This window comes from Papio anubis, chromosome 8 (genome assembly GCF_008728515.1).
Source record: "Papio anubis isolate 15944 chromosome 8, Panubis1.0, whole genome shotgun sequence".
NCBI classification, from domain to species: domain Eukaryota; kingdom Metazoa; phylum Chordata; class Mammalia; order Primates; family Cercopithecidae; genus Papio; species Papio anubis.
In genome coordinates, this window is record NC_044983.1 from 118,518,427 (window position 1) to 118,530,434 (window position 12,008).

Genomic DNA, 12,008 nt, shown 5'->3' on the forward strand with positions numbered 1-12,008 from the left:
TTTGGTGAAATGAGGACTAATAATTCATTTCTCCCTCAGCACAGAGAGCCAGCAAGCAGTGAGCACTCAGCGATGGCCAAGTACAGGAGAAGCCAGGCTCGAATGAACATACGGGACCATTTTGTGCAGGGTCTCAGGTAGGCTCAAGACTTGGCACTTAGTTTAATAGGCAACAGGGAGCAATTGACAACTTTTAAAAAAATTAACATAAATGAGAACCACTCAGACTGTGTCCTCTTCCTCTTTCAGAGGAAGATAAGAACCATCTTCAATGGCACATGGCAGGTGCCAAATTGCCATGAAGCAATACCTAAAGCCACCTCATGCTCAGGAGAAAACGCTCACCTTCCCCTCCTGGTTCCCAGGGCTCTACACGTTCAGAGAAACTTCTCTAGTAATGAATTCAGGAACTGGTCGCTGAGAGTAGTCTATGGACAGCTTCGGAGCCATGGAGTGAAGCTGAGCAAATCCATGGACCACTGCCCTGCCCCGGGGTCTATCTCGCTAGACTGGGGACAGGACTTGGGTGATGCAGGAACAGAGAATGGCCTGAGGAGGACACAGACCAGACCAGAGAGGAGGGAAGATGGGAGGAGGATGTGGGAAAAGGGCTTGCATCAATCTACAGAAGCAAGAGTTAGCAAAAGGCGGAAGGGAACGGGCATAGATCCAAAAGGCAATGGGAGAGAGAGTTTATTGGGTTTGTCCTCTTTGACCGCCAGGGATTGTAGGGAATAGATAAAATAGAATAGAGGATTGCTCAAGATTATGAATTGGATTCCTTCGATGTTCCAAAAAGAGAGAGAGAAGAGATTCCTTTTATTTTATTTCATTTTATTTTATTTTATTTTTTGAGACAGAGTTTTGCTCTGTTGCCCAGGCTGGAGTGCAATGGTGTGATCTTGGCTCATTGCAGCCTCTGCCTCCTGGGTTGAAGCAGTTCTCCTGCCTAATCCTCCCGAGTAGCTGGGACTACAGGCCCAAGCCACCAGGCCCGGCTAATTTTTGTATTTTTGGTAGAGACAGTGTTTCACCATGTTGGCCAGGCTGGTCTCGAACTCCTGACCTCAAGTGATCCACCTGCCTCGGCCTCCCAAAGTGCTGGGATTACAGGCATGAGCCACTGTGCCTGGCCACACCGCACTTTAAAAAACACTGTGGTACTGCTGGGCTGAGGCACAAGGACCACAGCTACAGTAGGGTTACAGGTGCTCACGGCTGTTTTTCTCCAAAGAATGGCTATGCCACTGAGAGACATCAAGTTCTTACCATATCCCGGCTCTCTGAAGACCACACAGTCCTGATTTCTTGCTGTCGTCCCTGAGCAGATAGCGTCAGGGCCTTGCTTTAATTTCTTCCCTCCTCACCACTCCCACAGCACTCTCTGCCTGTAGCACCTGACACTGCCTGAAGACTTTCTCTGGGTTCAGGGCTGTGCTTGGTGAACTGGCTCCAGGAGCAGCCCTCAGCCAATGATAACTAGGACTCCTTAGATAAACTCTGCAGCTTTCTCACCCTTTGGGCAGGAAAACCTTAAGATGTATTTGCCACCATCACTCAGAGGTTCCCACAGGCTGGAAACCCCTGATGTCCCCACAGATGTCCATGAACCCAGATGTCCACAACAGTGGCCTGCTCATCACCTTCACCTGACCTGGCTTCCTTCCCTTCCCGTCTCTCTTTCCCACTCCTCTCTGTGCTTCTCAGAATGACCTTCTGATTAACCACCTGTACTCAAATCCTAGTCTCAGAACCTGTTTCCACCAGAGCCCAATCAAAGAGAGTCAGGGTTTTAGGCAGTTCATCCCATTGTCAGGCCACGACCTGATCTGGAAAGAACACGTGGTCACTCCCCTCAGAGTTCATGGATTTCAGACCCACGTGCTGCTCCTCCTGCTCCAGCACCAAGACCGACTGGTCCTTTGGGCTCGTGGGCTGCGGGCAGCCTCGGCTCGTTCTCCAGACGGTGTTCCAAGCAGCCTCTTCCAGCAAGGCAGCGTTGGCCTGAGAACTGGAAACTCTTTGCGGTCTCTGCAAACAGGACAATGACAATGACACTTGAGAAGGCATGGGAGAGAGGAGCTCCTTCATAGGGCAGGGAGGGGTGGGCACTTGGGCGTGACCAAGGAGAGGAGGCACACCTGGTCTACAGCTCTCCCTGGCCCGTGTCCAGCTCCCTCCTCACACGGGGCTGGGGGAGGCATCTCAGGGATGGCATCTTTCCCGTCACAGGGAAATTCTCATCTTTGACACAGCGTGGGAATCGAGGCATCCAGGAGGGGAGCAGAGGCAGGCAGGCCTCCTTCAGGCCCATCCTCCAGCTGGGCTGGTGGTGCTGGGGAGGCTCCCTGCTTGGTAACAAAGGCCTGAGGGAGAATTGTGAAACCCAGCAGGAAAGCCGGCTCACCTTCGCCTCCCCCTGCGGCTGGGAGGAGAGGAAATATCCCATGACTGACTGTGCCAAGGTGGTGTCTGAGCCAGCCCTCCCGGCCCGAGGGCAGGGCAGGTGGCCCTGGGAGATAAGCCAATCCCTCGGCTGCAGATGAGGAGTTCTGAGAAGCATTGCTCAGGACAGCGGTAAATCACTTCTTGGAGGTGCCCTGCACGCCGGTACTGGGATCAGGCGGCCTCCCAGGGGTGTGGGAGCCCCACTCCTCCGTGGTGTGTTCCATTTGCTTCCCACATCTGGAGGAGCTGACGTGCCAGCCTCCCCCAGCACCACGCAGGGACGGGCGGCATGAGCCGGTCAAGGCACCTGGGCAAAATCCGGAAGCGTCTGGAAGATGTCAAGAGCCAGTGGGTCCGGCCAGCTAGGGCTGACTTTAGTGACAACGAGAGTGCCCGGCTGGCCACGGACGCCCTCTTGGATGGGGGTCCTGAAGCCTACTGGCGGGTGCTCAGCCAGGAAGGCGAGGTGGACTTCTTGTCCTCGGTGGAGGCCCAGTACATCCAGGCCCAGGCCTGGGAGCGCCCCTGTCCCCCAGACACCCTGGGAGGGGCAGAGACAGGCCCTAAGGGACTAGACTCCAGCTCCCTACAGTCCGGCACCTACTTCCCCGTGGCCTCAGAGGGCAGCGAGCCGGCCCTACTGCACAGCTGGGCCTCAGCTGAGAAGCCCTACCTGAAGGATAAATCCAGCGCCACCGTGTACTTCCAGACCGACAAGCACAACAACATCAGAGACCTCGTCCGCCGCTGCATCACCCGGACCAGCCAGGTACCAATGGCAAAACCCTGTCTCCGTGGCTAAGTAGCAGGGAGGATGGGGGGCTGATGGAGCAGGGAGAGGGGTGCATTTTGCTCCCAGGGTCAGAGTCCAGATGATTGGGGCTTCAGATGGAGGGGCATTGCTGTCCGCCTTGCCCTGGACCACTGACCTCCTGATCCCACCTGTCACAACCGGGGTCTAGGCCACCACCACTTATCACCGGAACTCCTGCAATCACTTCCTGCCTGGCCCCCTCTTCCATTTTGATCCCCATCCTTGCAGTCTCCATACTGCAGTAGAGCGGCTTTTCCTCTCTTCTTTTCTTTTCTTTTTTTTTTTTTGAGACAGATCTTGCTCTGTCGCCCAAGCTGGAGTGCAGTGGCACTATCCCGGGTCACTGCAACCTCCACCTCCCAGGTTCAAGCGGTTCTCCTGCCTCAGCCTCCCGAGTAGCTGGGATTACAGGCGCATGCCACCACGCCTGGCTGGGTTTTGTATTTTTAGTAGAGATGGGGTTTCACCATGTTGGCCAGGCTGGTTTGGAACTCCTGACCTCAGGTGATCTGTCCACCTCGGCCTCCCAAAGTGTTGGGATAAAGGTGGGAGCCACAGTGCCCTGCTAGAGCAAACTTTTCTATACTACAAATCTAATTTGGTCTTTTCCCTGCTTAGAGCTTTTGGTAGCTCCCAGTTGCCCACAGTGGGAAGAGCAAACTCCTTAGCATGGTTCGCACCTCCTCCTGCTCCATACCAAGTGCCCTGTAGAGCTTGTCTGTGGGCCTTTGCGTGTGCTGTTCCCTCTGCCTGGCCCCGCTTGCCTTCCCTGCTTTTCATTTGATGCACACCTACTCCTGCTTCAGGACCCAGCATGAAAGCCTCTTCCCCAGTAAGCCTTTCCTGAATTCCCCAGGCTGTGTTGGGGTACCCACCTCCGCACTTCCAAATGTAAGGGGACCACTCCGCTGGGCTCACCTTTGCCCCTTCTCCTCTCAGACTCTGCCAAGACCTGTCTGCCCACAAATGACCTTGTGGCTCTTGAATCCAGCCAGTGGCCAGGCAGAAGATGGGGTAGGCAGCAGAGGGCGTTTCTCTCTCCCCAGAATTTTCACACCTTGATAAGTGTCTTTAGAAGAGAAAAAGCCCTTCAAGCCCAGAGCTGGGCTGGTAGGACTTCAGGCACCGTAAGAGCTGGATCAGGAGTTCTCCCAATGCCCCGGGATCTCCAGCCTCAAGTGACATCCTGCTGTCAGCCGGAAATGAGTGGAGGGACTCGACCTCTGGGGTCTTGTTCTATCCCAGGTGCACAAAATGACTCCAGCACCAGGCTGTGGGTGCCCACCCCTCGCTCCTGATACTGCAGAGGAGTAGGGGAGGATGGACCCCAAGGAAAAACATTCATCGTCTGTAAAATCCTGTCTCACTCTCTGCCTCTCTCTCATTAAAATTATTTATTTTGTTACCCTTAGAAGAACTCATAAAAGACCGTGCTGATGTTTAGGTTGGTTTTTTGCTAGGTCCCAGTCTCATAACTGAATTCCCTCCCAAGTTCAATACCGTGTGAAATCTTAAGGTTCCAGAAAAAGCCACCAAGGGTGAAGAGGCCATGCGTGGAGGAGGAGGGAGGGAGCGGAGTTGGAAAATTTAGTGGAAGGTAACAACAGGTGGGGCGTTGGCTTTCAGTGCAGCTGGGCTGCTTGGAGCAGTGTTTCATGTTTCCGTGGCAGGGCGGCATTTGAGGATGCGTCCAGGCAGGCGGCCAGGAGTGCCCACGCTGCCTTGCAGCCCGGCGCTGGCTGCACCCCCTCAGGCAAGTCCCTGGACTCCTCAGGGTTCAGCTTCTATGCCGGACTAAGGTCCCTCCAGGCTCCAAAGGCCTGTTCCTGAGTGTGCCAGTTCTGGTCTTTCTGCATGAAGTTCAGTGCTCTCCCGAGGTGTGGGGATCAATACTGTTGGGGGAAATTGTCAATCACAGCTGCTCGAAGGGCGAGGGAGGATCCCTGGAAGGAAGCCTGGTTAGGGCTTGTAAAACACAGTCCCCTGGCTGAGTCCCTCTCCTCCCCACTCCACACCCAGTGAGGCTTCTGCATCCACCTCTAGGACCCTGAGACCACTGATGTCCTTTGGACCAGCACAATGTGTTACGAACTTAGGACAACACTTAAAAATCTGAAGGTTTTACCCGAAAGTAAGAACTTGCAGCTCCTCTTAGCAGGTGGGCTCTGCTGGCATGGAGTTGTGGCTGCTTCGTTGGGTGGGTCCTCTTTGCCACAGTCCCTACCATTCCCTGTTGTCCTGGGACCCTCAGGGGTTCACCCGTTTGGATGTCTGCCAGGTACCCAATAATAATTAATTGGTTATAATTATTGGTTAACAGGCACTCCATTAATAATAAAGAACTATTTCAAACAATTCACAGTTTTAGTTTCTTTTCTTTTTTTTTTTTTATTTTTCTGTCCCCCAGGCTGGAGTACAGTGGCTCAATCTTGGCTCACTGCAACCTCCACCCCTTGGGTTCAAGCAATTCTCCTGCCTCAGCCTCCTGAGTAGCTGGGATTACAGGCAGCTGCCACCGCGCCAGGCTAATTTTTGCATTTTTAGTAGAGACGGGGTTTCACCATGTTGGCCAGGCTAGTCTTGAACTCCTGACCTCATGATCCACCCACCTCGGCCTCCCAAGTGCTGGGATTACAGGCATGAGCCACCGCGCCCGGCCAGTTATAGTTTCTAATATGGCAAACATCAGTAGCTATAATCCACATGAACAAAAGCTCTTTGAGATCACCAATAATTTTTAAGAGTAGAAAGCAGGGTTTGTGATGTCCCTGTCACACACACAGGCACATATGCACACACGTACACACACACGAATGCACACAAATGCACATACACACACCCCCATGTGCAGGGACTTGGGGACAGCCAGTTCCCACAGACACAGCTGGGGAGCTGGAGCCTCAGCCTATGCTGTCCTTGGAAGTAGGTGGCGAGAAGAATAGGAGAGAGTGAGGAAATAGATTTGAATTCTCCCTCTCCTAAGCCTCAGCCCCCGAGCGGAGTCGGAAGGGAACAAACTGAGAGACCCAGCCTGAGAGGTGTTTCCTGGAGCAGTTTCCACTCTAAAAGAAGCAGGAATTCTCCTTCCTTCCCTTCATGCCCAAATTCCTTTATTCCAGGCGGGGCGCGGTGGCTCTCACCTGTAATCTCAGCACTTTGGGAGGCCGAGGCAGGCGGATCGCCTGAGGCCAGGAGTTCAAGACCAGCCTGGCCAAGAAGGTGAAACCCCATCCCTACTAAAAATACAAAAATTAGCTCAGTGTGGTGGCAGATGTCTGTAATCCCAGCTACTCGGGAGACTGAATCAGGAGAATTGCTTGAACATGGGAGGCGGAGGCTGCAGTGAGCCAAGGTGGTGCCACTGCACTCCAGCCTGGGTAACAGAGCAAGACTACTCTGTCTCAAAAAAAACACTTCCCTTATTCCACAAAGCCTAACGTGCCCCCGCACCCAGGATGCCAGAGTGGACCAAGAGGGATCCCTCCCTCTGGGGAGCTCCCTGCCAACCACCTGCTCCTTAGGAGAGAGGAGAAAGCATTAGACGATGGCAGTCCCAGGCTTGGGCAACCCTTGGTGCCTGGAGGTGGAGAGAGGGATTAGGGCAGGCTTCACGAAAGAGTTGGTCTCGGAGTTGAGTCTCAAAGGATGAGTAAGCGTTTGCTGCGCAGAGAAGGAAGGGAAAGCAATTCCAGACCTAAGGAGGGTCACATGTGAAAGCCAGGAGGTGTGAGAGGGCCCATGTGTCTTAGAGGTGATGGGACCAGAGCTTGGGGATGTGATAAAGGGGGAGGACAGGAACAGAGGCTGTCAGGGTCAGAGCCAAAGACTGAGAGCCGTGGTTCCCAAAGAGTGGTGTGGGGGATCCCTGAGGTCCCTGGGGCCCTTTCAGCGACCGTAAGACCCTGCCCTTTCGAACCACTTATCCCATGTGGGGCTAGATTATTCCCATCCACTTCCTCCCAGACAACCCTTCGCAGCAGATTCACGCAGAAGCAGCTCTGATGAGGTGAAGGTGCGGACATCAGAGGTTTGCAAAAATGCAAAACAGTGCCGCTCTGCTCACCACGTTTTTGTTATTGTTTTGGAAAATACATTTCTTTTTCATGAAAATTGTTATTTTATGTTAACATACAATGGGTTTATTATTGATATTTTAAAATAACTGTTAATAACAAAGAACTATTTCAAAAACTATTCAGTTTTAGTTTCCAATATGGCAAACACCAATAGCTATAACCCACACGAACAAAAGCTCTTTGAGATCACCAATAATTTTTCAGAGTGGAAGGGGGTCCTGACACCAAATGGACAGGGAGTGTTTCAGGCAAGCCGGGGCCAGTGGAGAAAGTGAAGTGGGGATGAGATGGGATGATGTTCTCGGCAGGGAAACTCTGGGGGCTGGAATTATTGCTTTTTTATTTTATTTTTATTTTTTATTTATTTATATATTTTTTTCTGAGACTGAGTCTCGCTCTGTTGCCCAGGCTGGAGAGCAATGGCACGATCTCAGCTCACTGCAACCTCCACCTCCCAGGTTCAAGCAATTCTTGTGCCTCAGCCACCAAAGTAGCTGGAATTACAGGCACGTGCCACCATGCCCAGCTAACTTTTTTTTTTTTTTTTAAGTAGAGATAGAGTTTCACCATGTTGGCCAGGCTGGTCTCGAACTCCTGACCTCAAGTGATCCGCCCACCTCAGCCTCCCAAAGTACTGAGATTACAGGCGTGAGCCACTGCACCAGGCCTATTGCTCTTTTTCTAGCATGTCCTCCTTTCTCCCTCCCTTCCTCAGGCTGTATCTGATGGAAACAGACAAATAGGCAGACAGATGGACATCAGTCCTTCTCTTAGTCCTGAAGCAGAAGGTGCAAGGCGTGGACTCTGGGAGGGTCTGGGCCACCTCTGCATTCTAGCCCGGGGGAGTCGGAAAGTGATCTGCACCTCCGCTCCTCATCTGGAAACCGGGCCATGGTGTGGTGAAAGGCATCTGAGGTGGACACAGGACTAATAGAAGGTGCTCAACAGAAAGTTGCTGTTGTTATTACTCATTCCTCAAAAGCAGGCTCAGAAAAATCACCAAAACATAGGCGAGAAAAAGAAAGAGGAAAATAGAGTGGAGGTGGGGTGCTGAGTGGCCCCAACAACTGTGCCCAACATGGATGGCGGCCCCAACCGGACCCAAATCTCATTTCCCCTGAGGATTTCCAGCCCCTGAGAAACTCACATCCGCCTGGCAAGGAGCAAGGAATTCTCAGCCAGGATGCGAGGTCCCCACAGATGGCCCTGAGAGTGCTGTGGTCCCGCAGACAGCATCGCCTGGCTGGGCGCCTCCCTCTCACTGGAGCTCGGGACTCCTGGGTGTGCCAGGCTCTACTTCTAGACCCTCTTTCTTCAGCCAGGTGTCACGGAGAGTGTGTCCTTCTGCCTCTCGGCACCCCTCCCTGCTGTGCTGGTCTCTCTGAGTGGCCTTACAAGACACAGCCTTCTATATCCTGTTTCTTTGGCTTATACCCATAGAGGAGTGGCACTAGGTTTTTGTTTTTTTGGGTTTTTTTTAGATGCTGGGTCTCACTATGTTGCCCAGGCTACACTCGAACTCCTGGGCTCAAGCAATTCTCTTGCCTCAGCCTCTTGAGACTATAGACACGTGCCACCACACCCAGCCTGGGCACTAATTTTAACCCTCTTCCATAACCTGGCTTAGAACAACACTCTTGCATTCTGTTATTCTAACATTACCCATACTTTCTCATGAACAATGCACATAAAACCGAGAGTCATATTTTAAACTCTCTATATATACTAACGTACTAACTCTATATATATACTAACTAAACATGATATACTAACGTAATCACCTTTATTTTATAGTGCTGTAATTCACATTATCTGGGTTCACAGTTAGACCCATCTTTTCTGATAGCTAACGTGCTATTACTGTGTCGTATTTTAGAGGTAAAGAGACTGAGTACTGGAGAGGTGTTGACTTATTTGAAGGCTAGTTCCCAGCAGCATCAGGATGAGTGTCAAAGTTCCCTAACTCCAGACAGATTGCTTTTTCTCTGGGTTCTGTGCTACCCTTTGTGTTAGCTTTCTAGGGCTGCCATAACAAATTACCACACATTTTGTGGCTTAAAACTACAGAAATTTATTCCCTCACAGTTCTGGTGGCCAAAAGTCAGAAATCCAGGCGTCACTGGGCTGAGCCCACTACAAAGGCCTGAGGAGAGCGTTCTTCTTTGCCTGTCCCAGCTTCTGGTAGCTCCAGGCATTCCTGGTTCATGGCCGCGTCGCTCCAATCTCTGCTTTGGGCTTCACACGGCTTTCTCCTGTTCTCCCAGTGCTTCTCTTCTGATATCTCTCATAAGGACACGTATCATCGGATTTAGAGCCCACCAGATAACCCAGGATAATCATCTTGAGATCCTTTACTCAGTTACATCTGCAAAGAAGCTTTTCCCAAATGAGGGCATATGCATAGTTCTAGTGGTCGGGGTTGGACGTTTCTTTTCTTTTGAGGAGACACCGTTCAACGCACTACACCTTCTTTTTCTTTCTTTGTTTTTTTTTTTTTTTTTTTTTTGAAATAGGGTCTCTCTCTGTCACCCAGACTGGAGTGCAGTGGTGCAATGTCGGCTCACCGCAACCTCTGCCTCCCAGGTTCAGGCGATTCTCCTGCCCCAGCCTCCCGAGTAGCCGGGATTACAGGCGTGTGCCACCACACTGAGTTGATTTTGTATTTTTAGTAGAGATGGGGTTTCGCCATGTTGCCCAGGTTGATTTCGAACTCCTGGCCTCAAGCAATACACCAGCCTCAGCCTCCCAATATGCTAGGATTGCAGGCATAAGCCACCGTGCCTAGCCTTCAACCCACTATACCTTCTAAGGAAGAACAGTGGTCCAAACCAGTTACTGGCTTCAAATTAATCCAGCTGGAAGACAATCCCAACAGGAAGCAAACAAGATAACCCTAGACAGGGTGAGCCTGTATTTCCAAGCATCCTTTAATTCAAGATGCTGGGTTATTTCCAAACCTGCCCCGTCTCTGTTCATTCACCAGCTCACCCAGCCCTGTCTCAGGAAAATGGTGAGTCACTGGCACAGAACTGGAAGTACTTACTGACCTATCAGGCAGGGAGGCAAGGGTCTCTTTCGTCAATACCTTGGAAGAGGAGGCATTTATCTTTCAGCCAACAGGGAAAGCCTAAGCTGCTTTCGGTGCCATAAGGCTACATGTGTGCAAGACAATTAATTGTGTGATTACAGGGCCATGGTTCTAATGATCACACCCTCATTATTAGAACATCTTTTCCGATTTCCTGCCCAGGGTGAGCAATTTCTGAGGAGTTCCCTCTCCTGTCTGGCTATCCGTCCACATCACAGAAAGTAGATTCCAAGTGGATACCAGCTATCAGTTTGGCCTGCCAGCGAGACACCTCTCTTTCCTTTGCCACTTCCCAGATGGCAGTGGTTTAAAAAATATATAGCAATTATTAGAAAGAGAATGGGACATTATTATTGCAGGTAAATGAAAAAAGTGAATGGCCATATTCCCTGTGAAAGGAAATTATCTTGGGCCCCCAAAATCACTAAGGGAAACTCAAACTGGAAACTGCTTAGGGCAAACCTGCCTTCCATTCTATTCAAAGTCACCCCTCTGCTCACTGAGATAGATGCATATCTGATGCCTCCTTTGGAAAGGCTCATCAGAAACTCAAAAGGATGCAACAGTTTGTGTCTCACCTATCGGTGACCTGGAAGCTCCCTCCCAGCTTTGAGTCTTCCTGCCTTTGCTTCAAGTTGTCCCACCTTTCCAGACCGAACCGAAGTGCTTCTTACATATATTGATCGATGTCTCATGTCTCCCTAAAATGTATAAAATCAAGCTGTGCCCCGACCACCATGGGCACATGTCATCAGGACTTCCTCAGGAACGTCCTCAACCTTGGCAAAATAAACTTTCTAAATGAACTGAGACCTGTCTCATTTTCTGGGTTCACATGCCCCATCCTAACATGACTGCTAGTTTTTGCTTTGGGCTTATCTACAATCATGCACGGAATAATGACATTTTGGTCAGTAACAGACCACATCTATGACAGTGCTCCCATAAGATTATAATGGACCAGGTGGAGTGGCTCACTCCTGTAATCCCAGCACTTTGGGAGGCTGAGGCTTAAGGATTGCTTAAGCCCAAGAATTTGAGACCAGCCTGGGCAACATAGTGAAACCCCATGTCTACAGAACAAAAAAAAAAGAGGAAGAAAAAGAAGAAAGAAAAGAATGAAAGAAGAAAGAGAGAAAGAAAAAGAAAGAAGAAAGAGAGAAAGAAAACGAAAGAAGAAAGAAAGAAAGAAAAAGAAGAAAAGAAAAGAAGAAAAGGAAGGAAGGAAGGAAGGAAGGAAGGAAGGAAAAGATTATAATGGAGCATACACAGAAACGTGATATGCACTTGACATTGACATTGCAGATGAAATAGGAGAAATGATTAATATTCAGTAATGGTACTGGGACATTTGGTTTTCCATGTGAAAAAATATATATATATATATGAACATATATACCATCTAGGTTTGTGTAAATATACTCTATGATGTTCACACAATGAAGAAGTCACCTAATGACGGATTACTCTGTGTCTCCGCCATTGAGTGCCATTGACTGTATCTGTATTCACTCACTGGCAGTCATCATGGACACACTTCTACTTTATGTTGTTTTCTTTCTTCACTTAATTCATTGTTAAC

At 50.3% G+C, this 12,008-nt stretch overlaps 1 protein-coding gene and 1 non-coding gene across 2 annotated transcripts in view; one reads left to right on the forward strand and one right to left on the reverse strand.

The window, feature by feature from the left end:
• Positions 1-217: 217 nt before the first annotated feature.
• LOC116268793 lies at positions 218-431 on the reverse strand. The gene has a single exon (XR_004175949.1). It is a non-coding gene; the product is annotated as a small nucleolar RNA U3 (small nucleolar RNA).
• A 620-nt stretch (positions 432-1,051) lies between these two features.
• FAM83A (family with sequence similarity 83 member A) overlaps positions 1,052-12,008 on the forward strand; it is a 28,809-nt gene continuing 17,852 nt past the window's right edge. The window contains exon 1 of the mRNA XM_003903126.4: positions 1,052-3,217. Within this exon, the coding sequence (XP_003903175.1) occupies positions 2,738-3,217 (480 nt within the window). The 5' untranslated portion in view covers positions 1,052-2,737. The remainder of the gene's footprint in view (positions 3,218-12,008) is intronic.